Genomic DNA, 26,233 nt, shown 5'->3' with positions numbered 1-26,233 from the left:
CAAAATAAATAAAACAACTTGATACCAATTTCAAAAGAAAGGAGTCATTGATATCATTTATCAATCCTTAGTTTGATAATAAAATTAATATTTAATTACAATAATTAAAATATTTTTTAAATTGTAAAAAAATAATGTTTAAATAAAAAATTATAAAAGTGTGGATTAATTATAAGAATTATCTATTAGAGAAAAACTTGTAAAATATAATATAAATTGATTAAAAATGATGTGATATAGTAAATTTTATTTAAAGTGAAATAAAAACCTTAAAAAATTCTGAGTTATATTTAAGGTTAAATTATTTTTTCTTTTTTTTTATTTGATTGGTTATTTTGACTATAAATTTTAAAAATAATGTAATATTATTATTTTCATCTGATTTATACTAACAATGTTAATTTTTTACATGTGACACAAATAAAATAGGAGGATTCAAACGACACCGGTGTAACTTTTACTAAGTATTACACCGCTTAATAACTTTATATTAAATGTGAATTTTGTAAATCCAACCGTTAGATTGAAAGTTCATATCTCTTAGATCATATATATCAAATTTTATATTAATCTAAGATGATTTGATACGTCATTCTCATAAAACAAAATTGATGTAATATATACATTTCAAAATATATTAAAATATGAACACTTTGATTACCTTCGAGTTGTTGTTCAATTTTAACAAAATTTGACATATATTATCTAAGAGATATGAACTTTCCATCTAACGGTTGGATTTACAAAATTCACATTTAATATAAAGTTATTGAGCGGTGTAACACTTAGTAAAAGTTACACCAGTGTCGTTATAAAAACCATACACGTGTCATAAAGTAAATAATGAATTAAAACTTTTAGTTAGTCTAAATAGAATAGAAAATATAATTTTGTATCGTTTTTGAAAATTAAAGACTAAATTAATCTTTTTAACAGTAAAAAAATTAAACTAAACCAATTAAAAAGTTGAGCCAATTAAATAATTAAAAGAGGGATAAAAAGTATTGTAATATATATTTAAGTCCCTTATAATATTTTTTTGTTTCAATTTAGTCCCACTTTAATTTTTGGTTTCAATTTGGTTCCCAATAATTTAAATTATTGCAATTTGGGACTTCCGTCAAAATGATTTAAACGGAGTTAACTGTTGGCCATGTGGATGTCAGGTGCATGCCACGTAGATGTCACGTAGATGCGTCTGGATGCCAAATTTCTTGAATACACCTGGAACCATAACGACCCGTTCTGGTTGCACTCTTGGTGTGTTAATTTTGTACCCGGAACGGGCCGTTCCAAATGCAAAATTAACACATCAATAGTGTAACCAGAACGGGCTGTTCTGGTTTCAGAACGGGCCGTTTTGGTCCAGAATGATCAATGCTTATATTTCACGGTTGTGAATCGTGCAAGAAAAAAAACCCAAGGTACAAAGCATTTCAAATACTAGATTTGGTAATATTGTCAATGGGGATTGATAACTTCAATTGCTAAACATTTGGGCTATACAGTCAAGGATGAAATGAGACGGTGTTTCCCCTTGAAGTCATTGACGATGTACCTTAACAATAACAACCTATTTTTGAGGAGGTACAACCTAAATTTTTGTGGTTTAGGGTTTCCCTTTAGCGTTACCCAGATGATTTCCTTTCTCAGTAATTTCTTTGAACTTTTTTAGTATATGTTATGTTCTGAATTTTTGTTTTCAGTTTCTGAACCATGTTTATGTCTTTGAATTTATGATATGTTATGAATTTTTATTTTCAATTTTTGAATCACATTGCGGCATTTTTGTCAACGTATGCATGAATTTGGCGTTCTGGAACGGGCCGTTCTGAATCCAAAACGGTCCGTTCTACTGTACTCATGATGTGTTAAATTTGCATTTGGAACGACTATTTCCAGTTGCAAAATTAACACATAACATGTGCAAGTAGAACGGGCCGTTCTGGTTTTAGAACTGACCGTTCTGGTTTCAGAACGGGCCGTTCTGGTTTCATGTGTATTCATGAAATTTGGCATCCACCTAGCATCCACGTGACCAATAGTTAATTCCGTTTAAATCATTTGGATGAAAGTCTTAAATTGTAATAATTTAAATTATTGGGGACCAAATTGAAACAAAAAATTAAAGTAGGACTAAATTGAAACAAAAAAATATTATAAGAGACTAAATAAGGATTTTAACCTATATTTAATGATGAATGGAATCAAATAAAATATAATGAAATAATGTGAAGCGAAATAAAAGTTTTCATTAATGAAATAAAAAAAATCTACGTTGTATCATTCAAATCGCAGGGAAAAAAAAAGAGATATTAGATTAATAGAATACAATATATTTTATCTTGTATTCAATACTTTCATATTTTTTTTTATTAATCAGAATTAAGATGCACCTTTACATAATTACATTCAAACAATGATTTTTAAAAAAATAATAATAATTAAAACATTTATAATAGTATTTCATAAACTAACACCAGAATGGGATGACTTATGATGTAATCTTCCATTTACCGAGCACTTAAAATGTATGACAAAGAAAGACTAGCTGCCACCTATATGAGAATTAAAAAAATGTCAATATAAAAAAAAAAGTTCAAAGATATTAAATTGGACTTAATAATGAATGGTTAATTTAAGTGATATATATTTTTAAATAAGATTTTTGTTAATGACATATTTTTAGTTTAATATAAAAATTACCTCTTAAAAGTATATAGGATTGAATAATAATAATAATATAATAATATAATTATTGAGATTATTAAGACAGTGAATAAACAAAAAAGAGTAAATATAGGAGAAAGAGACGTGGAAAAACATAAGGTGTAATAATAATTATTTTACCTTACACCGGGTAACACGGTAGGACACAGTGGTAGTATCTCTACCCAATCTCATACTACAAAGCCATCTTCTCTTTTTCTGTTGACGAGCCATTCTTCTCTTGTTTGTTGTTTGTAAACTTGAGTGGTGCACTCGCAGCGCAGAGGCACCTATACTACAGTCTTCAGATTGCGCACTCTTCAGATCTCACACACATGGCTCAACCGCTCGTGAAGAAGGACGATGACCGCGACGACGAAGGTGATTCTTCCATTCTTCTGCTTTTCGCTTTCGCAATTCCATCTGCTCGTTGCCTTTAGCTCTCCCTTTGTTGCCGCTGCCGGATCAGATCACTCTCGCTTCCAGATCCAATCTTTATTTTACCTCTCCAATTCCGAATGCCGTAGGGTTCGCGTAGATCACGATAATTCGATTCGATTTCAGCTCTGGCTCTCCTCTCATTCATTGTCGTTTTAGAAGCTTTAATTGATCCAGGGATGTAGCTTGCAATGCAGATCGCTAATCATGTGCAAATTGCAACTGCTTGTTTGAACATGTTTATTGTGATGAGATGGCTGCTGAGTTCATACTTGATAGATTCTCTAGATTTTTTTTAACTTTTTTTTTTCTTTTCTTTTTCTCATTTTGGTCGCTAACTCGGGCTGGTGTATTGTGTCTTATGAATACATATATTATTATGATTAGGAAGAAATGACTCAGTGCTCATATTCATTAAGTAATTCTGATTCTGTTGGTTGTTTATCAGCTGAGTATTCTCCATTTTTGGGAATTGAAAAGGGAGCTGTTCTTCAGGAGGCCAGGGTTTTTAATGACCCACAGCTAGATGCCAGGAGATGTTCACAGGTTTATTGATATACTCATTCATTGATCTTATGCTTTTATTGTTATTCGATGCTTGAATTTGACATTGCATATGTTTGTTATATTTTTTTTCTTTTCCAGGTTATCACAAAACTTTTATACCTGCTGAATCAGGGGGAGACATTTACCAAGGTCAGGGGGATTTCCTTTGTCATTTTTATTTCATAGAGATTTGTGCTTGTGTATAGAATGGCTTTGCCGGTTTATGTTAGAGTTGTTATTATTCCCTTTTCAGTTATTTATTCTTGTTGCAATTTCATAGGTTGAGGCCACAGAAGTTTTCTTTGCTGTGACTAAGCTTTTCCAGTCTCGAGATCTTGGGTTAAGAAGAATGGTCTACCTGATAATAAAGGAACTCTCTCCCTCTGCAGATGAGGTTACAATTTCTCATGCAATTTTCATTACCAGTCAGATTCACATTTATGGTCTGTATATTACGAACTGAAATTCTGATTGTTCCATCTCGATTTTTTTAATAGGTTATTATTGTTACGAGCTCTCTCATGAAGGACATGAATAGTAAGACTGATATGTATAGGGCAAATGCCATTCGTGTGCTCTGTCGTATCACGGATGGAACTCTCCTTACTCAAATTGAGCGATATTTAAAACAAGCTATTGTCGATAAGAATCCAGTTGTTGCAAGTGCGGCCCTAGTTAGTGGCATTCATCTGCTCCAGGTATTTTTAAAATCTATTTGTAGTTCCTAATCTCTGTATATTCCCCATATATTTTCTGCTTATTTTATGCCCCCTTATCAGACAAATCCTGAGATTGTTAAGAGGTGGAGCAATGAGGTTCAGGAAGCTGTTCAATCAAGGGCAGCTCTTGTGCAATTTCATGCACTGGCTTTGCTGCATCAGGTATGTCACATGAATGGTTTGATATTGTAAAGTTTCTTTTTGTGCTTTATCAATTTGCAATTCAAATCATGAACTTTCAGGCTAATTTTTAAATACTGAATCATAAATTGTATCGAATTTTAATATTCAGTAACACATCAAAACTAGCATGATATAAATGATGTATAATGCTCAACGCAATAATTTTAAACTTAAAAAGCACCATAAGTCATACCTTAGTATGTGATACCTTTATTTTAGAAGACTAAAAATAACACAATGGACCAGCCAAATTTAGTGCATAACAAGTGACGGTGTGGAATCCTATTTCTGAAGAATAAAAATAGAGATCTTAATAATCAAATAAGGTGTGTTCAAAAGCATTCCTTTAGTCCATTTTCATTTAACTGTTTAAGTTTATCAAACATTTCAATTTCTTTGATAAGAAGTGGTAACATTAAAGTAAAAAAAAAAAATGAAAATTTTCGAATTTTGCGATATTGTGATTCATATTGGTGATATAGAATCACAACGATGCATTCATGTATTGTAAGATTCATAGTGTGATTCAAATCACATGCAGTTAAGATTCTAATAATTATGTTTCTTGGTGTTTAAAATAAATTCTATTGAAAAACCAAAACTCTGTTGCCCTGCTACTTCTTGATCGTTTAGTAAATCAATGCTGCAATATGGTTCATCTGCCACTGGGATATGTACCAGCAGTACTTTTTGCATGATCAGTTTTTTAGTTTATCACATTTAAAATTTGTTGCATATTCAGTATGAAGTTGTCTTTCATTTATTTGTGTCAAACCTGCTAGATATTAATGTTTATCATGTATCTTTACCTAAGAACTTGAGCTTTTGGGGTAGTTAGTTTTTGACATGGTACCTAAGCTTCTATGACCAAGTGAGCAAGAGTTTGATCCTTATTCCCTCTAAATAAAATTTCAATTTCATCACAATGTGGTTGGGCTTGTACATTGTCCAAATTTTTGAGCCCATAGGGCTCTTACATAAAGGAGTGTATTATTAGATTCATGTGCCTTGGTTCATAACAACTTTTGGCTGATTTACCAATCAAATGACACCATTGAACCATCGTGGTGCATCCCCCTGTCACTCCTACAATGGGCTTCACGATGTGCCTTGTCTTCACAGCACATTTCACAGCTAAAATCATTGGCTGGAATGGGTGCTACAAGAAGACGGGTAGAAACTTGTTTTGGTTCCAGATTGACTTTATTTATTTATGTAAAGTATAACGACGTAGTTTGATAAACTAACCAATAATAATAATGATGGGCCTCATGGTTGATGACTTCTATTGCTATTTATTTGTATGTTTTGCTTAAGACACTTATGCCTTTTTATTGTTAATTATGAATGTCATGTATTTTGAGTAAATTTTTTTTTTTTTTATCATTTTTGAGAATTTATATGTATACAGTATACATTATATAAACTGTATAAAAAATTCCTGAATCCTGTAATCCGCTAGCCTCCTATGCTGTTTTTTGGGCTGGCCGCTATGTACCACTATTCGGGATTGATAACAATGCATTTTTACCCAAAGGATTTGACTTCTGTTTGAGCTCAGAAGTTGATATTTTCAACCATATGATTTTATGCCATCTGTGACTGAAACCTTTAGCATACTCCAATTCATACTCTTAGTTTCAAGCCTTCAACTATAGCGGTAAGTTACTAGTGGCTGCATTGTATAGCACTGTGAAAAGTTTCACTATTACTGAGTTTTGCGAAGGTTTATATACTTTCAACCTCTTGTGGTAAATGAGTTGAAACTTGCCTTTTGAGGATCCTACCTCCATTATCATAGAAATCAAATAAATCATAAACAGAGTATTCACACTGACACACGGTGGCTTAAAACATTGCAGATACGGCAAAATGATAGGCTTGCTGTTAGCAAGCTGGTTACCAGCTTGACCAGGGGAAATGTTCGCTCTCCTTTGGCCCAATGCCTTTTGATCCGTTATACAAGTCAGGTGTGTTTTCTTTTTCAAAAGTAGCTCTCTCTGAAATGATATTTTATTTGCGTAATCTTTATCTAGCATGATATCTGCAGGTTATTCGTGAGTCAGGGAATAATACACAATCTGGGGACCGCCCTTTCTATGATTTTCTTGAGAGTTGCCTTCGTCACAAGTCAGAAATGGTGATTTTTGAATCTGCCAGGGCAATTACAGAGCTCAATGGAGTAACTAGCCGAGAATTAACCCCCGCAATTACTGTTCTTCAGCTCTTCTTAAGTTCTTCTAAGCCAGTCTTAAGATTTGCGGCTGTCCGCACCTTGAACAAGGTAAACCTTTTTTAGATTCTTAAATTTAGTAAAAATACCTTTTCATGCTTTTTGAGGCAGGATACATGACAAACTCCACTCTGAAGTGTGCATTTTGCTTTCTTGCCTTCTATGATTTTGGGGAAGTTGATATAAAATCAAAAAGTCTTTTTGTTTTCCTAAATATAGTATTGTAATTAATGCCATAAGAAGTGTTAAACTTGATCATATTATTGTTTATAATGGTTAAGTATGGCTTTGAACTTTGCAGGTGGCAATGACACATCCAATGGCTGTCACTAATTGCAATATTGATATGGAAAGTTTAATCTCTGACCAGAACAGAAGCATTGCCACACTTGCTATTACTACTCTATTGAAAACAGGAAATGAATCAAGTGTGGACCGTCTTATGAAGCAAATTACAAATTTCATGTCTGATATTGCTGATGAGTTCAAAATTGTTGTTGTTGAAGCAATCAGATCTCTGTGCTTGAAATTCCCTTTAAAATATAGATCTCTGTGAGTACATGTCATTCTATAGGTTTCTTTCCCCCAGAAGTTACTTATATCATTTGAATGTTTTTCCCAGATAAAAGGTCTAAATTACTGGTTTCTTTTCTGTTATCATTTTCAGGATGAATTTCCTAAGTAACATTCTTAGGGAAGAAGGTGGCTTTGAATACAAGAAAGCAATTGTAGATTCAATTGTGATTCTTATTAGAGATATCCCTGATGCCAAGGAAAGTGGTTTGCTTCATCTTTGTGAGTTTATTGAAGATTGTGAATTCACTTATTTGTCCACACAGGTAGTAATTTTGGTTTTGTCCTTTGTCATTTACTGTGCGTGCCTTTGGATTTTTATCTTCAGTTGTTAATTTTCCATTGTCCCTTAGATACTGCATTTCCTGGGAGTTGAAGGACCAAAAACATCCGATCCCAGCAAATATATTCGCTATATTTATAACAGAGTACATCTTGAGAATGCGACTGTTAGGGCCAGTGCTGTGAGCACACTGGCAAAGTTTGGTGCTGCTGTTGATGAATTAAAGGTGTTACATCCCTCTGTTATCAATTATTTTCTCTAAATTTCTCTTAGACTGTTTAGTTTGATATTTGTATTAATTTAAAATATCATAATTACTCTTTGCAGCCCCGCATTTTTGTACTGCTGAGGCGGTGTCTTTTTGACAGTGATGATGAGGTGAGTTTTTGTCGCATCTTACAAGGCATCTCTATACATATGTGGTTTATGAGATCATACAATTTGCAACTCTGGAGGTGTTTAATTTTCAAGGCCGTTACTTTGATTTGTATCTGAATGATTTTGATTTCTTGGCAGGTTCGTGACAGAGCAACACTTTATCTGAACACACTTGGAGGTGATGGTTCAGTTGTCGAGACAGATAAAGATGTGAAAGATTTCCTCTTTGGGTCATTTGATATCCCACTTGTCAATCTGGAAACTAGTTTGAAAAACTATGTAAGTTCTCCCTATTTTCTTGCTTTTCATTGCTTAAGGTCTTAAGGTCATATTGCATGTTTTAATGTGAGTGCAGGAGCCTTCAGAAGAGGCCTTTGATATTAATTCAGTGCCCAGGGAGGTCAAGTCTCAACCTCTTGCAGAGAAGAAAGCTGCTGGTAAAAAGCCTACTGGATTGGGTGCTCCTCCTAGTGGTCCCCCATCTACTGCAGATGCATATGAAAGGCTGCTTCTATCCATTCCTGAGTTTGCAAACTTTGGGAAGCTTTTTAAGGTTATTTTACTCAATTCTATATTTTTATATTTTTCTTTCCATATATAATGTAATATGTATTATTTATTCTGAAGTTGTTATTCCTACCAGTCTTCAGAACCTGTGGAGCTTACTGAAGCAGAGACAGAATATGCAGTTAATGTTGTTAAACACATTTTTGATAGGCATGTTGTGTTTCAATACAACTGCACAAACACGATACCAGAACAATTATTGGAAGATGTAAGGGCTATATAGATACTGTACAATTTCATACTATAATGCAACTCCAGGTCTTGTGTATAATTTTTTCCTCTATTCCAGGTTATTGTACTTGTGGATGCTTCGGATGCAGAAGAGTTCTCTGAGGTGTTCTCAAAGCCTCTTAGATCTCTGCCTTATGATTCACCTGGGCAGACGTTTGTGGCATTTGAGAGGCCTGAGGGATTGCCAACAGCTGGAAAATTTTCTAACATTCTGAAATTTATTGTTAAAGAGGTTCTTGTTCCCTTTATCCTTGTGAAGCATTGTGGTCTTTCTCTGTCCTAGTCCTAGGCCCCCAACCATGAGGCTTATTTCAGTTTTCTCTGGCAGGAAGTTTTGTGGAAATAAAACCTATAAATATTTTTTGGATATCTAACCACTGCTTCATAAATTGGATATTGACCAGGTTGATCCAACCACTGGTGAGGCAGAAGATGATGGTGTTGAAGATGAATACCAGCTAGAGGATTTGGAGGTTGTCACAGCAGACTACATATTGAAAGTGGGGGTGTCTAATTTCAGGAGTGCATGGGAAAGCATGGGCCCTGATTGTGAGCGAGTGGATGAATATGGTCTTGGCCCCAGGGAGAGTTTGGCTGAAGCTGTAAATGTCGTCATCAATCTTCTTGGTATGCAGCCTTGTGAGGTAAGCCAATGATGTTGATAGCTGCTTTGGTAAATGTTTGTTGTTAGGAGATCAGACCCATTATATTAAAATGGTCATGAGCCGTTTACTCAATATTTACTGCAAAACAAGGTAACATTTTGTTAGATTCATTTTCCATGAATTATTAGAGAGCATATACCAGAAGTTGACATCCTTTTCCTTTTACACAAATTTGAGGTCAATATTACTCAGCTGTGCTTTTGTAGTGTATGCATATAGACTTGGTCAACCTAATTCCTTTGAAAAATTTGAAGTTGAACTTTGTCACGTTGGTAAACACAAGCCACAATGAAGCCATGTATGCATGTAAAATGGCGTTGACATGTGCATACACACACTTTCACCTAGAGGTGCACAGTTGACCTGAATTTAGAAGACATTCTTTAATTCTTAAGTGCTTTGGGAGTAAGATACTTACTCCTATGGCACAAAGTTCAAGCCTAAGTGTTGAGAGTTTGATATTATTAACATAGAGCAAATACGTTTGTGTATATAAAAGATTCTATCGCTCTCACTCAGCCTAGTTCCTTTCAAACATTGCCAAAATTCAGGTGCAAGGAGGGTATGAATGTAGTAAATGCTGTTGTATGCCCTGAGAACTTAAAAAGGGATTCTTAGGCGCTCAAAATTGTCATATCTGAATCTGTCATCATCTAGATATTTGGCTTGTAATGGTGCCATTGAGCTGCAAGCATTTCTCTATCTTCATAGTTCATAACACCTTAGCATTTTTGAAATGAAAAGAATAGAGCATCTTTTATCGGTGCCTGTTCATTAGTTATTCACGGCTATCTTATGGGAAACTGATATCTTTCTCATAATTTTATTGTTCACTAATTGCAGGGCACCGAGGTAGTCCCACCCAATTCAAGGTCACACACATGCTTATTGTCAGGTGTATTCATAGGAAATGTGAAGGTGCTTGTGCGGTTGTCTTTTGGACTTGATGGTCCGAAGGATGTTGCGATGAAACTGGCTGTTAGATCCGAGGATGAAACTGTCAGCGACACCATCCATGTGATAGTGGCTAGCGGCTAGTGCACTTAGTCAAGGAATGTTGACTCAACTCGGCCTTTCTTTTTGTTACTGAGATTGGAGTTTAGCAGCCTCATAGATAGCTGTGTGTAAAGAATTGCAAAATTGTACACTTGGTCTTAGTATATGCAATTTATTGGTCACCCACTGCATGTTTGTTAGTCTAGCAACGATACTTACAAGTATTACGTCGGGTTTATTGGAGTAAAATTTCCATGGTGATGATTATACTTCATTTCTTTGTAGCAACTGTAATACGAATTTTTGGGATTTTGCATAAATATTTGTTATCTCAATGATTTGGGTATTATCTGTTAAACAGCAATTGTTTAGTTCCAAAGATACGTCACTTTGTGTTCTTAAAATCTACGTTTTTCTGTACGATTGGTATGTGCACAATGGTTCAGTGGTCATGTGCTGCATGTAATTCAGTGTTGTGGATGATCCTAAAGCCTAATTTTTTTATTCTATACTTGGCTAAAAATAGATTCAGAAGTTTACACACGATCAGATTATTCAATGTATGGTTACAATTTTATATCTCTAGTACGACTACATTGATTTTCAAGTACATATCTCACCTCACGCTAAACTTATGAGCAATTATTACACCCAGATATAAATGAAACTAAGATGCATACAGAATATTGGCTACAGAAATTTCTTATTACACATGCATTGGACATCTTAATTTTTTTAATCTATAAAAATTAATCTTAGTACAAAAGAGTTTGCAACATTTTATATTACAATTTATATCCCTAGTACGACTATATTTATTTTCTAGTAGATATGTCACGTCACGTTGAACTTATGAGCGATTACTACACCCAGATATAAATGAAAATAAGATGCTTATATTAAATTCAAAAAGAATCAATACACCGATCTACATATATATTCTAATTATCAAAGAACCCCTCGAATTTTAGGAGCCATGCAAATTGTAATTCTTTCAATTTCTAAAAGTAAAATGACAATTTTTTTTCTTTTATCTTATGAAAATTAAACCTGGTACTAAAATAACCACACAATTTACACAACTAGCTCCACCTTTCTCAACTAATTTTGCTAGACTCCTTTGGTCATTGGACATCTTAATCTGTGGTCAACATAAACATATAGCTCTAGCTACGGAAGAAGCGGGTCTGAGAGAGTTTTCACAGCTGCATTCAACGATCACACCATTCAATAATCACACTATTTACGGCTCAGAGCTAATGCAAAGTTACCCTCGTAGTTCCCTGCATCATGGTTTTACAGGACAAAAATAGCGTTGATAACGGCCACTCACCTAACTTCTTTAGAACAGGTGTTAAGAGAAAGACGAATGATAGACGTATTTTACATCCTTTCAAAGTTTCCATGTTATTTATTAGATAGCATTGAAAATTTAAAGTTTCAAAGTTTTGGCAACTGTTTTTGTATTAGAGATATTACAAGTGAAAATGTATCGTTTTATTTATTGTGTTGAAATCGTAATAAAAATAACATGGCAAACTTGATTTGACAAATTGTATAGATAGTTCTGGACACTCAGTTAGCTCCATTGTAACATCACTCCATTTTTTGCTGTAAGATTTAAGACAGGCAAGGTAGGTCTTTTAAGCAGTATAATTGTCATAGTTAAAAGGGATAGGTATAGCATGCTATGCTGAAGAGACTAGAAAACAAACAGTACTTCATTTTGGTTTAACGTATAGTTACCGAAGCGGTTAGTACAATGGAAATAGTACTAGATCACACACATGGACAAACGGACATGAGCATAAACAAACCGTTGCACTAGTTGCAAGGCTAAAATGAAGGGTTATATAACCACGCAATTCTCTCCAATTTGACCATTCTTGCAAAGGCCATCGGGTTTTTTAGTAGCCCTCAATGGCTTAAGTTGTTCTCCTATGCCCTCCAAATGCCCATATCTGCAAGAGGCAAGTTGTTAGCAAATATAACAAGACAAATATCAACCACTTGTAGAAGATAATTTCAAAACTGGTACCCAACTGTCTATCCCAATCCCATAACCCAAGAGTTATTCAATAAGAGGAAAAAATGCATTATCACCTTTAAGTTTGTGTCCCAACTTCCTGTACACAAGGCACTTCCATCAGCTGACAAACCTAAACAGCTGATCCTGTCCTCATGAGAGTCTTGGAGCGATCCTAAATCCAAGACCACCTGCAAAGAAACAAAGAAGCAAACATATGTTCTGTTAAAAATCTAAGCAGACTTCGGTTATAGTGCAACCAGAAAGAACGCAATCCGAAGTTGTTGTATGTTTCACTAGAGCACCAAGTACCTTTGCCAATAAAGTGTCCCAAACATAGCAATCTCCATTTGTGTATCCAGCAAAAAGAAGTCTTCCTGAAACAGAGAATGCAATGGAAGTTACAGGCGGGATGTCATTGTCACTGTGCTGTCGATAATATACTTGAAGTTCATGTCCAGTCCTAATGTCAAATAATCTGCAGGTTCCATCATCTGAGCCAGTTCCAAATCTATTTCCATCCGGAAAGAATTTGATTGCATTAACATCTCCCTCATGCCCATGAAATGTTCGCACTGCTCGACTTGCCACCCGAGTATCCCACAATCGAGCAGTTGCATCACAAGAACCAGATACAAACATTCTTGAGTTGGATCCATTAATGGAGATACTGCGAGAGGACAAAAAGTAGAAATATTTCTAAGAAAAGATTCAAGATTAACAAAAAATATAGAAAAGAAACTTGGTAATTAACCAGCATGTCAAATACCAACAAGATTTCATAATTTATGTGTAAAGAAAGAAAGTTTTATGTTTATGAAGATGCTTTGCATTTTGAGGCTAAAGTGGCCATTCTTTTGCAGATTAATTTATTCAACCAAAAACAACAAAAGTTACCATCGCCTCCCTTTTATTTGGAATCAACTGCACAGATTGTTAGGAGTTGGAACAGATGGGAAGGGAGAATTTGTTAGCGAGAGATGGAGTAGTCAGTTCAATACTGGTGATCAATTAGACAAATACGGCGAAGAAGGCATGCATACAATTAGCAAGTTCATAAGAAAGGGGAAACCCTCGGAGGAGAATTTTTTCTCCTTGTTTCTGTTTAGTTTCATTCGATCAACAAAGTTATTCTTTGGGTTCCTAACACAGACATCCCTTTACAGAAAGGCCGAAACTGAATCCAATATAATATTATGTCCAACAAGTAATGGATTCTTTTACCGATACATTTTCACGAATGTCTTCTGGTCAAGTTTCATTCATATATCCTACCCTTTCCCAGACTTGCATAACAAGAAAAAGGGAAAAGACGCATGATTGAACACCAAGAACATTCAATCAGCCGCTGCACCAGCAAGTGAATGTCCTCTCACCTTCTTTTCCTCAACTGAAAGGTTGAATAGAGGTAGGAATAATATTTGACCATAAAACAAACATCCATGATCCGACAAATCTGCTAGTCTTGCCAGTATTTTGGGGTTAGTAGTTAAGTTTTTTGTGTGTGAAGACACAGGAGTTCTTTTTGTAGGTTTGCATAATAGATTTTTGGTAGGCATAGTAATGCAAAATACAAAAGCAGAGATAATAATTTACTCAAACAACAAACATCGGTTCAAAGTTCAAACTAATTCAGCAAACAACTAATATACCTGAGTACATCTGCAGTGTGTCCAGACTGAAACTCTCCTCCAAAGACAGATGTTTTAAGGCCAGTAGTAATATCCCATAAAACACATGTCTGGTCACCAGAACCAGTGATTAAGTGAGTGTCTTCATCTGGAACATACTGACAAGAGGAAACATAACCCTTATGTCCACTCAGCATCCGGGAAACAGGTAGGTTCCCATCCTTGTCAGTGGGAGAATTGAGATTGAAAATAGAACAAACACTGTCAAGGCCACCGCATGCAACAGACTGACCAGTTGGTGAAAAAGCACATGTCATGACCCATGCACAAGGCAGCTTTATGGCATGAATTTTCTGCCTAGTTAGAGCATTCCACACTATTAATCTCCCATCTTGAGATGCACTAACAATCTGACTCTTTTCAGAAGTCCAATCCAATGAATACACCTGCAAATTTGAAATGAATACCAAGTCAACCTAAAATCTAAATATTTGAAGGTTAAAAGAAATCCACAACAAAGTCGGTACTATCCACGACATTCTAGACATCATTCAGAACTGGAGACACAATGCAAAGGAGCACTTTCATTCATAAGTTATAGTCCTAAACCACTTAATGACATACAAACTATATTGTGATAGGCCCCATTTGCATAAACTTTTTAACAAGACACTTATAAGACAAGAAAGCGAGAAAGTAAAATGAAATAACTTCTCTCATGAGTTAAAATAAGCTTAAGCATAAGCGGCTTTATAAAAAGTCTCTCATTTAACTTGTCCAAAAACTGATTTTATAAGACCATGTTTGGATAAATTTCTCGATAAACACTTTCTTGTGCATGACCTAATTGATTTATTATCCAACCAGGGTCCAATTCATTTTTTCTTATATTGTAAGTGCATATTGAGAAGTTTAAAAGATGACCTTAAATAACCATGGTGATGCCCTTGAAATCATGAAATCATGAAATCAAGCAAGCTTAATGAGCAAATCACACATTACACATCAGAACAGATAAAAGGAGAAGAAAAAAAAGAAAAGAAAAGAAAAGAAAAAAGATACCTTTCCCGTATGACCCTGCAAGGTTCTACAGCAAACGAGATCCGTAGGTCCAAAGGTGACAGGTGCTCTACCCTGAGACTTTGCGTACTCACAAACTGAAAAATCCCCATCAAACAATGAGCAAGATCTAAAGGCAATTAAGTTATTGGCACTATGATAGTACAAGTTGAACATAAAAAAGAATGAAGAAAAGAAGAAGCTTTACTATCTGTGTCGAGCAAGGAGAGGCGCTTCTGCTTTAGGCGGTGTCTGAGGTTGTTGACGGTGTCGGCGGCGGCGGCGTGACGGTCCTTGAGGTCGGTGACAGACATTTGGGAGAAATTAAGGAAGAAAGGAAGATGTTGGGTTTGAAGGGTAGAGCATTGTGAGTGCGGAATGGAAATTTAAGAGATGAAAATGATGAGAGATAGAAAGAGAAAGAGAAGAAGAAGAAGCAGAAGCAGAAGCAGAAGAACAAGTTAAGAGATGCTTCTCCCTTCTGAGTTCTGACCGCTGCATATGAGAGAGAATCCTTTACTCAGCTGACCCCACTTTTCTCCATCTCTCTTCTTACATGGCCTCTTCTAAAATTTATTATCAAATATCTTTTTTTACACACTTTTTTAAGAATTAATTATATTTCTTAATTATATCATGTTATTTTAAATATATTTATTTTTTACAATGACATAATTAAAAAATATAATTAATTGTTAATGTAATTTTTTTTTACATAGTATATAGGTGATTAATTTTTTTAATATTAAAGAATAAAAATTATATCAAAGAAGTGTTATTTTTTTTTTTAATGAGTTAAATAAGCGTTTGCGACAAGAGTGAAATGGAAAAATAGAATCACCTCGTTTTCCTTTTTTTTTTTTTTTTTTCTCATCTTTAGATTAATGATCTTACGAAAGTCTTACTCTATACGTTGTAGTGCCTCCAATCTCTATCTCACACCATGGTGAGGGCTGAAGGATAGAGACTTTCCAAGACTTTGTTTTCTTTACAAGTTCTATTCAGAAACTCTTAATGGCCAATAAATATCTATAATTTATTTTTGGGATAAAGTTATTTAAAGAATCAAAATTGCTTTTAATTTATTAAAGGTTGGATGGAAATCTTTTACTTCCAAATTGCATTGTGGATTATCAATATCAAGGAGTTATGATGTGAACCTTGCTTAGAGGCATTAATAATCAAATTATTGGGTGGAAAATGTTTGTTTTCTTACCATGTTATTTCAAATTGAAGTCAATGTAGACTGCGGAAGTTTCCTCCAATTTGAACATGATATTTTATGACCAAATCTTCTTACTAGAATTAGCGTCAACTATTGGGCAGCTCATTACAAAGATTGTGAGTTTAACATTTTTTATTTTTTTTTACATTGACTATCTAAAAGTAATTTTTCCATTTAAGTTAGACACCAAATGGGCTTCAGTTCATACCAACATGAATTACTTTTGATAGTTTAGTTTTCTGTTGGTAGTATTTTTTCAAGAGCAACATCAAATAAAAATACTTTTGATTAACAAACAAATTTCATTTTATTAACATGTATTTTGAATAAAAATAATCTAATCATAAATTACATTACAGTAAACGCATTACAACCCTATTAATTCAAAATTATGCTTGCAAATATTAATTCAAGCATGTACATCTCATCCCAAATGTCAAAACTCAAAAGTTAAACAAACAACCCTATTTATTAGGAGCTGACCTTGTGTGAAAATGCCCAAAACTAAAAGTATAGTAGGTTTCATCTTTGTTTGTGAATGGGCCAGGGCCAGGCCCAGGGAATTAATTATCTCCTCCATTATTTGTTTTGGGTTTTCAACATATGTGTACTATTGTTAGTTCAATGTTTGACTTTGTTAAAATTGAACAATTGAAATGAAGTGGAATGGACCAAAGCCGAATGGTACAAGAAAGCACTAGTGCACTAAAAATTTTAAAAATAAAAATAAATTAAAAAAGATTCCGTTGCCGGGAATCGAACCCGGGTCTCCTGGGTGAAAGCCAGATATCCTAACCGCTGGACGACAACGGAACTTGTTGACAATGGAACTCATAATTTTTATCTTATAGGTTTCCTTTCAGATCAACGTATATTTGAACAAAAAGCCTCTGACATTCATAACATACCATGAAATTAAGTTAATCAGGATGGGTATTTCTAAATTCATGCCTTTACTTATTTAGAAGTTCTTAAAACATGTTAATAAATAGAAGTAAAAAATGAAAACACTTGGAACCAAAAAAATGTGAAACTAAAACCATTTCAAATGTTCTCAAAATACAACATGGGAAATATTCCGGCACAATCACATTTAATTGAATAAATATAGGATAGTGGGCTCATAAAATAATTGAAGGAAACAAGGAACTGTGACACCTAAAAGTAGGATATACCACGCACAAATAAACGTGGTTTGACATCCATTTACAATTAATAGACCGTAAATAAAAGAGGGCAAATGATAGAGCCTTATTCTAGTATTAAATATTTTGTTTAGTTGACATCTACTTGAACCTTTTTCAGGTACTCCCATTAGGATAAACACAAGTATTGTAACCTACAAAGAGGAGGAAAATCAAGTTAGATAACAATAATTAATGTTATTGAAAACCAGAGTAATTCTATTCATATATCTAAATTTTCTTTCATATCATTTTTATTTTATTTCTTCTTCCTTTTTTCCCGTCTCTCTTTTCTTCAATTTATACATCTAAAACAAAAATGATTTTTAGATATCCCAAATGTTATTATAGTTAGAAAGAAAAGAACAAGTAATATACTGTGATGAAAAAAGATAAACAAAGAAAATGAGAAGTGTCAATGTAGTGTTTTTTTTTTTTAAAAAAGAATAGTGCATGGCATTTGGAAGTGGGTATATAGGACTATACATTGTTCTCTTGCCACATTTTTTTTTATTTTAAAAAAAAGGTGTTAAGAAAACTTACTTGGATTTTGGGATGTAACCATTGCTGTTTGAGAGAAATCACAGTTCCATGGATTTCTTCCAGCCTCCTGGAAGTAGAGATTCATTACAAAGGCAGCATGAGATATTATTGTGTTAGGTTCATAACAAGCACCTCCTGCTTCAATTGCTCCACAATCAACAATTTTGCTACCACATATATAATCAATATTTGCTTGCAATTGAGCCTCACTCACTCCCACTTTTGGAACGCACCATTGTGTTTTAGGAGTAACTGGTGGATTCTGTGAAAAAGGACACTACAAGTTACTCAAAACCATTTGAAATTCTTTCTTTGAAAAAAAATCAATACCATACATATACGTGTTATGTTTAAATATAAACTTCGAAGAACTTTTGAAAATATTTAAAAAAAAATTCTAAAATTCTTTTAAGTTTGTGTGTATTTATACAGACTCTATTATTTTTTACCATTTGTCCACTAGTGTTAGACTTGAGTAGGCCAACATCATATGCCATGGTAAGATCAGTTTTGTACAAACCAAATGCTCGCTCAGAAGCAGGACCAGGTTTCAAATCCTCATTATAGAGTGCAAAAATGAATGTGTCTACAGATTTTCCAGGCATCAAAGGAGTGCCAACCAATGATCTAAGGTGTGCAATGAGGTTCCTATTATAGGCCATGGCATTTTCAACACTTGCTCCTACTTCATTGCTGTCCCCACTAGAGGGCCATCCTGTCTCAGCAATCACGATCTCAATGTCCTCGAACCCCATATGGCTCAAAGCAGCGTGCACAGCATCCACCTTCAATCAAATTTCATCCATATATTATTAACATGTTCACCTCTCAACTCTAGTTATTAACATGTTGAAGTAAAAAAACTATTCACTTTTTCATGTGGCGCCATCCAACCACTTTCTGCATGAAAATTAAAAAGCGAACCACTATATAAACAGAAAAGTGAGCAAAAGCATGCAGAATAAAAAGATGCATCAGTGTGATTCTCTATCTCTACTGCTGTACTATTATCAAAAGCAAGAACAAGATTAGTAGTAATTCATTAAAAGGGCAGGAACTTTATAAAGAAAAATTTGCTAATTCAATCGTAAATTATTATCGGAACTAAATAATTACACTTACCATCACATAAAATATTTCAAATTAAATTTGACTTAGGGAGTATATATATTTAAAATTTTGACAAACTATCTTAACAACTAGGCAGAGAAATGGGATAAAAAGATGATAGTGAAGTAGCATGATGGATTATACATGGATAGTAGGTCAAGATTTACTATATACTAGAAAATTGGATAAATTATATTCACATTAATGACCTGACAAGATATTCTTATATAAATTATGAAAACAAAAAATGTAAAATTAAGACAAATATATGTTTGATAAAGCTTATAGGATGTAAACATATTTTTTCAAAAAAGAAGAATAATTTGCCGACCTCATCGTCGAACATGCATGTTGGAATAAAGCTGCCCTTTGGAATAAAAGGGTAGAAAATTTAAAAAGGAGACTTACAAGTTCAATCATAATTTATTATCAGAACTAAATAATTCCACTCACCACCACATAATTTTATTTTATTTTTAATTTGGCTTACGTATCATGCTTTTTTCAAAATTTGACAGACTGTTTTTTCAACTAGACATAGGAATGGGGTAGTAGAAAGATGATATTATTCTCAGATCAAAGCAAAGAACATTTTATTAAGCAAGTAGCATGCATGTGGATAACAATTCGACGTATTACATTGGCATTCCTTAATGTGTAATGAAATTACACAAAATATTTTCTCTTTTTCATATCACTTTAATCTCTTTCAAATTATAAAAACTAAGAATAACAGATTGTGAAGGAAGAATAAATTACTGACCTGAGCGTCGAACATGTTTTTATAAAGCTTCCCGCTACCCAAGTCGACCCGACCCGAATTCGGCTGGAACAAGCAAAACGCGAGCGTTTCGGGTGTCGGGTCGGTCTGGTAAGCAAAAAACGGGTAAGGGTTGATGGCGAAGGGTGATTCGTTATCCTTATTAAAAGCCAGCAACTGTTGGAGCGTATCCACGAGACGCGGGTCGAATGACCCGGAAGAGGGAGGACCCGATTCGGCCAAAAGGGCCATTGCATGCACCGTCGTAACTTTTATTTTGCCGCGGAGCGATACGGAGTCGAGGGCTTTCTGGACATTTCGCATCGCCGGGAGAAGCTGCAAAATGAGGGCCTCGTCGCCGGAGCTTATCACTTCGTTTCCCACGCTGATCATAGTGATGTCGCTTTCCGGGTAGTACGGCAACACGTTCGCGTTCACCCACTGAGTCGCCGACTCGGGATCGGAGGCTAGACTCGCTATCTCGCCGTTCGCCGCGCCGATCACGATTCCGATGCCGGAGTTTGTCAGCGCTTTGATGGTCGCCGGGTCGGCCCCGTAGAGGCGGACTTTTCCGATGGTCGTCGACTTCAGGAGCTCCGCCGTGGCCTCAGCCGGCGGAAGGTTGTCGGCGACCTGGCCGTAGTTTACGCCGATGAAGGGCTGCGAAACTGCATGGAAAAGAAGATACTCAGAGACCCGTGAAGCTAAAACCATTGTATAGTTATTGAAAAGTTTAGTAACCGAATCAAAATCAAAAATTGAGTGAAGGGTTGTTCTCTTTTAGAAATTCCATCAAAGTTTGTGAAACATTTTTCTTAACACATTTTTTTCTTTATTTAATAATTATTTTTAATTAATAATAATAAATGTGATGTAAAAATTTGTTGAAGAGTAGTTGATAATTAGAAACACATTAACACAATATTGTTTGTTCCTCCTAATTAACTTCCGAATGAGAAAGGTACAAAGTTCCACTTTGCTAAGTTTCAGATAGAAAATTCACAGAAAGTGTTAAAGTAATTGGGCTTTTAACTTTCTTGGAAAATGAAAGAAAAAAATGAAAAGAAAAGAAAGAAATTAGGCGCATTCAAAAGGTAAAACAGTATGGTCACAAAGGATGTGGAATTAATTAAGAGAACACACCAGCAAAGCATATTGCATTGGCGATGAGGGAAAGGCAGAGGAGGAATGAAGGTTTGGAATGTGTAGGCATGGTGGTTAATTTGGATCAAGAGTTCAGCTTTTCTACCAACTATGCTCGAGTTTAGTAGTTAGAACTATGAAATTATGAATAGATGTTCTTATAGAGGGAACATGAAGACGAAAGCCAAAAGCAATGTACTAAAAAGGAAAGAGAAAAAATGACCACAGCGATGCCGATAAGGAAGTAGAAGATGTACAAGTCGAAGTTCTTCTAACTATATAAAGAGTGTGTCGGAGTGTAAAACGACTTTTTTCAAGAATCCACAGTTAAAAAACGACTTTAAGATGGGTCCTATATATGCTGTCTTTAAGGATAACTATACATGAATAATTTTATAGACAATTTTTTTTTCCATCTCGCTTCTATCATATTCTTTTCATAAAATAAAACGAGGTTTATTTTACTTGAAATGGAATGTGAAATTGTGGTGACAGAATGGGGACAAAAAGTGGTAAATTAAATACTTTATTTTCTGAAAGAGGTAAAGATATTCGGGATTGGTCATTTTCGTTGGTTTCGCACAAAGGTTTAGGTTCCAACAAGAGAACCCTTTATTCTAAGCATATAAGGCGTAATCTTTGTACATAAAAAGAAAGAAAATTAAAATACAAGCAGAACCTGTAATGTTCATAAAGAATTTTTTCTTAAAATTAAAAAAGATTCCCAAAGAAAGAATACTGATACAATCATACAAATATGTTTTATTTGCATCTAAACAATACGTTTTTAATATTAATATGTGAGAAGAAATTTCAAGCAGCTCTTTTACATTGAAATGCTAGAACAATAATTAATAGTTACCTCATAAACAAAATAAATAACATGAATATAAGAAATAGATAGCATACTTTTTATTTAAGAGAACCTATCATAAATGATTGTAACATTAATTTATTATATTAAAAGGTACTGTAGTATTATATATTGTTTCTCAATAATTGGACTTTTTATAATGTTATTTTAACGGAGAATATTAAAATTCATTAAGTATTTCTATACGAGTTTGATGTTCACAAAATATTAGGTTCAGACAATAAAATATAGGAAACTTCTACGGTACCCATTTGTTAATTTTTTGAATTTATAATATAAATTAGTTTTTCAATTATATTATTTATTATTTTTATTTTTTATTTTAATGTTTTTATAATATTATTATAATTTTTAATTTTTAATTTTTTAATTCTGTCACATATAAATAAAATTTATAATAAAAATTAACCTTTTAATTATTATTTTTAATTAGCCTTTTTATTGATTCATCTTATATAAATTTTTAATCTAAAACTTATATTATTTTAAATTTATTTTTTAAAAATGATTTGTTCACATAATTTACAGTACCAAAACTTTTTAATTTTCATGGGTACCATAACAATTCCCTAAAATATATTATCATTTATTTAAAATAACAAGAAAAAAGATAGGTTAGGTATTCAACCATATAATAGACAATTACTGATTACACACGAAATGGTAAAATTGGAAGGAAAGGGAAAATGATGAAATAAAATAAAACGAAATTTGAAATCGTTTGTCTCATGTCAATTTACGAGGACTTAAAATAATATAAATAAAGAAATAAGGAGTAATTTCGTGAAAATAAAGAGAGAAGACAATAAGAAGGGGAAAAAAGATATATATATATATATATATATATATATATATATATATATATCGTAAATTATGTGATAAAAAAATAAAAAGAAAAAAATAATGTTAATAAATATAAGAAAAGAAAGGAGACATGGAAATAAAGAGAGCAACAAGAAAATGATACATTTCATGATCTTGACCATATTGGTGAAACATATCAAATTATTGAATTATTCTTGAATTTTAATTATGCTGATTCATTAATTATGTTGATATAATATATATATATATATATATATATATATATATATATATTAATTAGTAAAGTGAAATATTTCGTACCTCTATATTTTATTAAATAAAAATATTTTAAAAAATTTAGTATTTGATAATCAATTAATATTGTATTTGGTTTTTTTAAATTCGAATCTTATTATTATAATAATAATTAATTTTTAATATTATTTTTTATTATTTAAAAATATAAGATAAAATTGTCTAAAAATTATTTATATTAAACTAGCAGGAAAAAGATATTCTGTACTTGCATTGTATTAAAAAAAACAAAAAATAAAGAAAAGAATGAGAAATTACTTATAAAAAAAGTAATTATTAAAAAATAAATTAAGGATAAAATGATCCATATAAAAATTGGAACCAAAAATAATTATTAAAAGTGATATCCCAGTATAGATGGGATAATCCCTCAATTATATTTGATATATATATAATAATTTTCTATAAATAAAATTATTGAATGTTATCCAAGTCTTTTGACTTATATTTACTTTAATGATTTTATTATATGAACATTATTATGAAAATTAATTTTACTTATGATATTTATCTATTAAAATTGACTCGTATAATATATGAACTAAAATATTACTAAAAAAAATTAACAAAAAATAAGGGATGCTAAAGCTACTTTATTTTTTCCACCAGCTTACAAGTTCAGATACATAATTTTCATACTCAATTCTAACCTAATAGTTTATGCAGTTTTAGGCATGTATTATTGATGTAATATTTTTACATTTTCATTTAATAAGAAATATATAATTTTTAAAATATTTTGATAAATACTGATAAATTTGTTATATATGATAATTTATAATTAAATAATAATGTAAAAATGTTTCGCGTGTAATTTTTTTCTTCTTCTTATACTACACTCTATCCTATAGTATCGCCATTTAATTATAACTACCCGAGAATACTAATTATGCATTAAGCCACTCACTTTAGAAAAAAAAAATAATAATAATAATATATATATATATATATATATATATATATATATATATATATATATATGTGTGTGTGTGTGGGTCTTAGTTAAGGTAAAGTTAATATCATTGCACGTCTTCCTTATTGTACTAATTAGTAATTAAAGGTTCTGTTTTTTAATTGGTTGTAAGGAATCTCATGCAAAAGAAAACATTAGCGCTGATATGGTTCATGTTTCATGTTTGTATGGCCTTCAGGTGCAAAAGAAAAAAAAAATAAATATCACAAACTTTATAGGATGATCTTAAAATATTATAATATTATGATATTTAATTTTAATATTATTTTATATTCTTTAAAATAAGATGATGAAACATGTAAGGTATCTTTAGTAATTATTAAGTTATAAATATGTATAAATAAAAAAATTTAAACCATACTTTTAATAAATAATTCATATTATAATATAAGATTATTTTATTTATTGATAATTTATCTTAAAAATAAAAAATAAAATTCTCAAGAAGTTAATTTTTTCTAAAAACAAAATTGTCGTTCAAAAAATTCTTAAAATCTCTTTCGCAAAAAAAAAATGTTTAAAACTGATTTCTAATAACAAAAAAAAATCTATTTTATTAGAGATACCGATTAACAATACTGATCATGTGAAAAAGTCGTGTATTAGAACCTTAGAAGTATACTCTAAGTCTGAAATCGTACAGACGTTGTTATCAATGAGATAACAAGAAATTCCAATGGTTGAATAAACCCATGGAAAAATCACAAACATAAGCAACGAGAATACGATAAACCTATATATGTGATTGAATTTGTAAATGAATAAACTCTATAAATAAATAGAAATGTTTAGATGAGGAACCAAATTTTTTAGTAACATATATAAAATAGGAAGACAAAAACATACCGAATCACCGTCGGGCTCGGGAAGAACCCAATACATTGACATCTCATGACTTTGCTATAATTATGGATGTTTCTAAATATATACAGACTGTGTTGCATTACAATCATGAATGACCGAGTCTTTCCTCTCAATTTGATTCTTAACAACCCATCTACAGTGGCAGAGATTAGTTAGGTTTCGGAATTGGGAGATGGAGTAGTGAAACTATTGCATGCATAATTCACTTTAAAACATATACATATACATATAGTAACTAAAACACATAAAAACCTACTCGCATGACTTTCTCTTTCACTATCACCAACAGCTCCACTTCCATCAGTGCGATTCCTATTCTTCTTTCCATCCTTAATCTGTCTCATCAAACCTATTCATGAATTTGAACATTCAATCAATAATGTAGATATAATAAATGTCTTGGAAAATCAAAACAAGAGAAAGAAATTAGGCCATTCAAAAGGTAAAAACACAGGTATATGGGTTACAAAGGATACTCTCGAGTTTCGTTGTTAAAACTATGAAATAGATGTTCTTACAGAAGAAACGTGAAAAAGAATAATCTTGCTATGCTGTTTAACTCTTCACATTGCTCCCACAAGGTCTTAAGTTCGGGACGCGAAAGCCATGGCTGCAACACCCGTGGATGTGAAGGAGTATCCGTGTTCAAGATCGGCATGCCAAGACTGAAATTTGAAAATATTAAATTTTAATATAATTCCTTATATATATAGGGTTGTAATTACTTTTTTTTTGTATCACAATATTGACAAATGTATCTATCCACTTTAAATTGGACCAACGAACATTAGTCAATGTAACTAGTTTATCATGTACAAATGTTTATTATACACAACTAAAATTTATAATAAATCGGATATATAAATAAATATTTTTAAATATAAATTATATTTAAAATTTTTAATAACTAATTTATATTATAATATAAGATTTTTTATTTATCAATAATTTATTTAAAAATATTAAAATTTATTTCATTAATAATTATGATAAATAAAAAATGAATCAGACAAAAAATAATAATAAAAAACTTAAAATCTTTTAATCAAAAAATTCTTAAAAATCATTTCGTAATAAAAATATTCATCTTAAAAAAAATTCTTAAAAATCATTTTGTAATAAAAAATATTCTTCTTTAATGTATAAGAACTGATTTCTAATAATGAAAATTTTCGTCTTCGTGACTCTGAAATCTGAAATA

At 32.4% G+C, this 26,233-nt stretch overlaps 3 protein-coding genes and 1 non-coding gene across 4 annotated transcripts; 1 reads left to right on the top strand and 3 right to left on the bottom strand.

The window, feature by feature from the left end:
- The first annotated feature begins 2,900 nt into the window (after positions 1-2,900).
- On the top strand, positions 2,901-10,879 carry LOC109800104 (coatomer gamma-2 subunit, putative / gamma-2 coat protein, putative / gamma-2 COP). Its single transcript, XM_020360800.3, has 18 exons — positions 2,901-3,090; positions 3,596-3,693; positions 3,793-3,843; positions 3,974-4,087; positions 4,191-4,391; positions 4,473-4,574; positions 6,458-6,565; positions 6,646-6,879; positions 7,130-7,380; positions 7,496-7,667; positions 7,755-7,910; positions 8,012-8,062; positions 8,201-8,341; positions 8,418-8,615; positions 8,706-8,837; positions 8,919-9,092; positions 9,265-9,504; positions 10,369-10,879. Exons 1-18 carry the CDS (start codon positions 3,045-3,047, stop codon positions 10,561-10,563), a joined length of 2,664 nt encoding a protein of 887 aa, XP_020216389.2. The 5' UTR covers positions 2,901-3,044; the 3' UTR covers positions 10,564-10,879.
- A 1,342-nt stretch (positions 10,880-12,221) lies between these two features.
- LOC109800708 (guanine nucleotide-binding protein subunit beta-1) lies at positions 12,222-15,788 on the bottom strand. Its single transcript, XM_020361544.3, has 6 exons — positions 15,446-15,788; positions 15,241-15,335; positions 14,200-14,624; positions 12,860-13,217; positions 12,625-12,738; positions 12,222-12,482 (listed from the first exon to the last, which is right to left on the bottom strand). Exons 1-6 carry the CDS (start codon positions 15,549-15,551, stop codon positions 12,447-12,449), a joined length of 1,134 nt encoding a protein of 377 aa, XP_020217133.1. The 5' UTR covers positions 15,552-15,788; the 3' UTR covers positions 12,222-12,446.
- A 1,415-nt stretch (positions 15,789-17,203) lies between these two features.
- On the bottom strand, positions 17,204-17,275 carry TRNAE-UUC (transfer RNA glutamic acid (anticodon UUC)). The gene has a single exon. It is a non-coding gene; the product is annotated as a tRNA-Glu (tRNA).
- A 198-nt stretch (positions 17,276-17,473) lies between these two features.
- Positions 17,474-21,454, bottom strand: LOC109800707 (glucan endo-1,3-beta-glucosidase 7). The gene is made up of 5 exons (XM_020361543.3): positions 21,203-21,454; positions 20,063-20,727; positions 18,639-18,974; positions 18,190-18,451; positions 17,474-17,801 (listed from the first exon to the last, which is right to left on the bottom strand). Exons 1-5 carry the CDS (start codon positions 21,270-21,272, stop codon positions 17,764-17,766), a joined length of 1,371 nt encoding a protein of 456 aa, XP_020217132.2. The 5' UTR covers positions 21,273-21,454; the 3' UTR covers positions 17,474-17,763.
- Between the last annotated feature and the right edge of the window lie 4,779 nt (positions 21,455-26,233).

This window comes from Cajanus cajan, chromosome 8 (assembly GCF_000230855.2).
Source record: "Cajanus cajan strain Asha chromosome 8, NIPB_CcT2T_4, whole genome shotgun sequence".
NCBI lineage: Eukaryota > Viridiplantae > Streptophyta > Magnoliopsida > Fabales > Fabaceae > Cajanus > Cajanus cajan.
The sequence above is the reverse complement of the archived record's forward strand: the minus strand, read 5'-3'. Positions and strand labels throughout refer to the sequence as shown.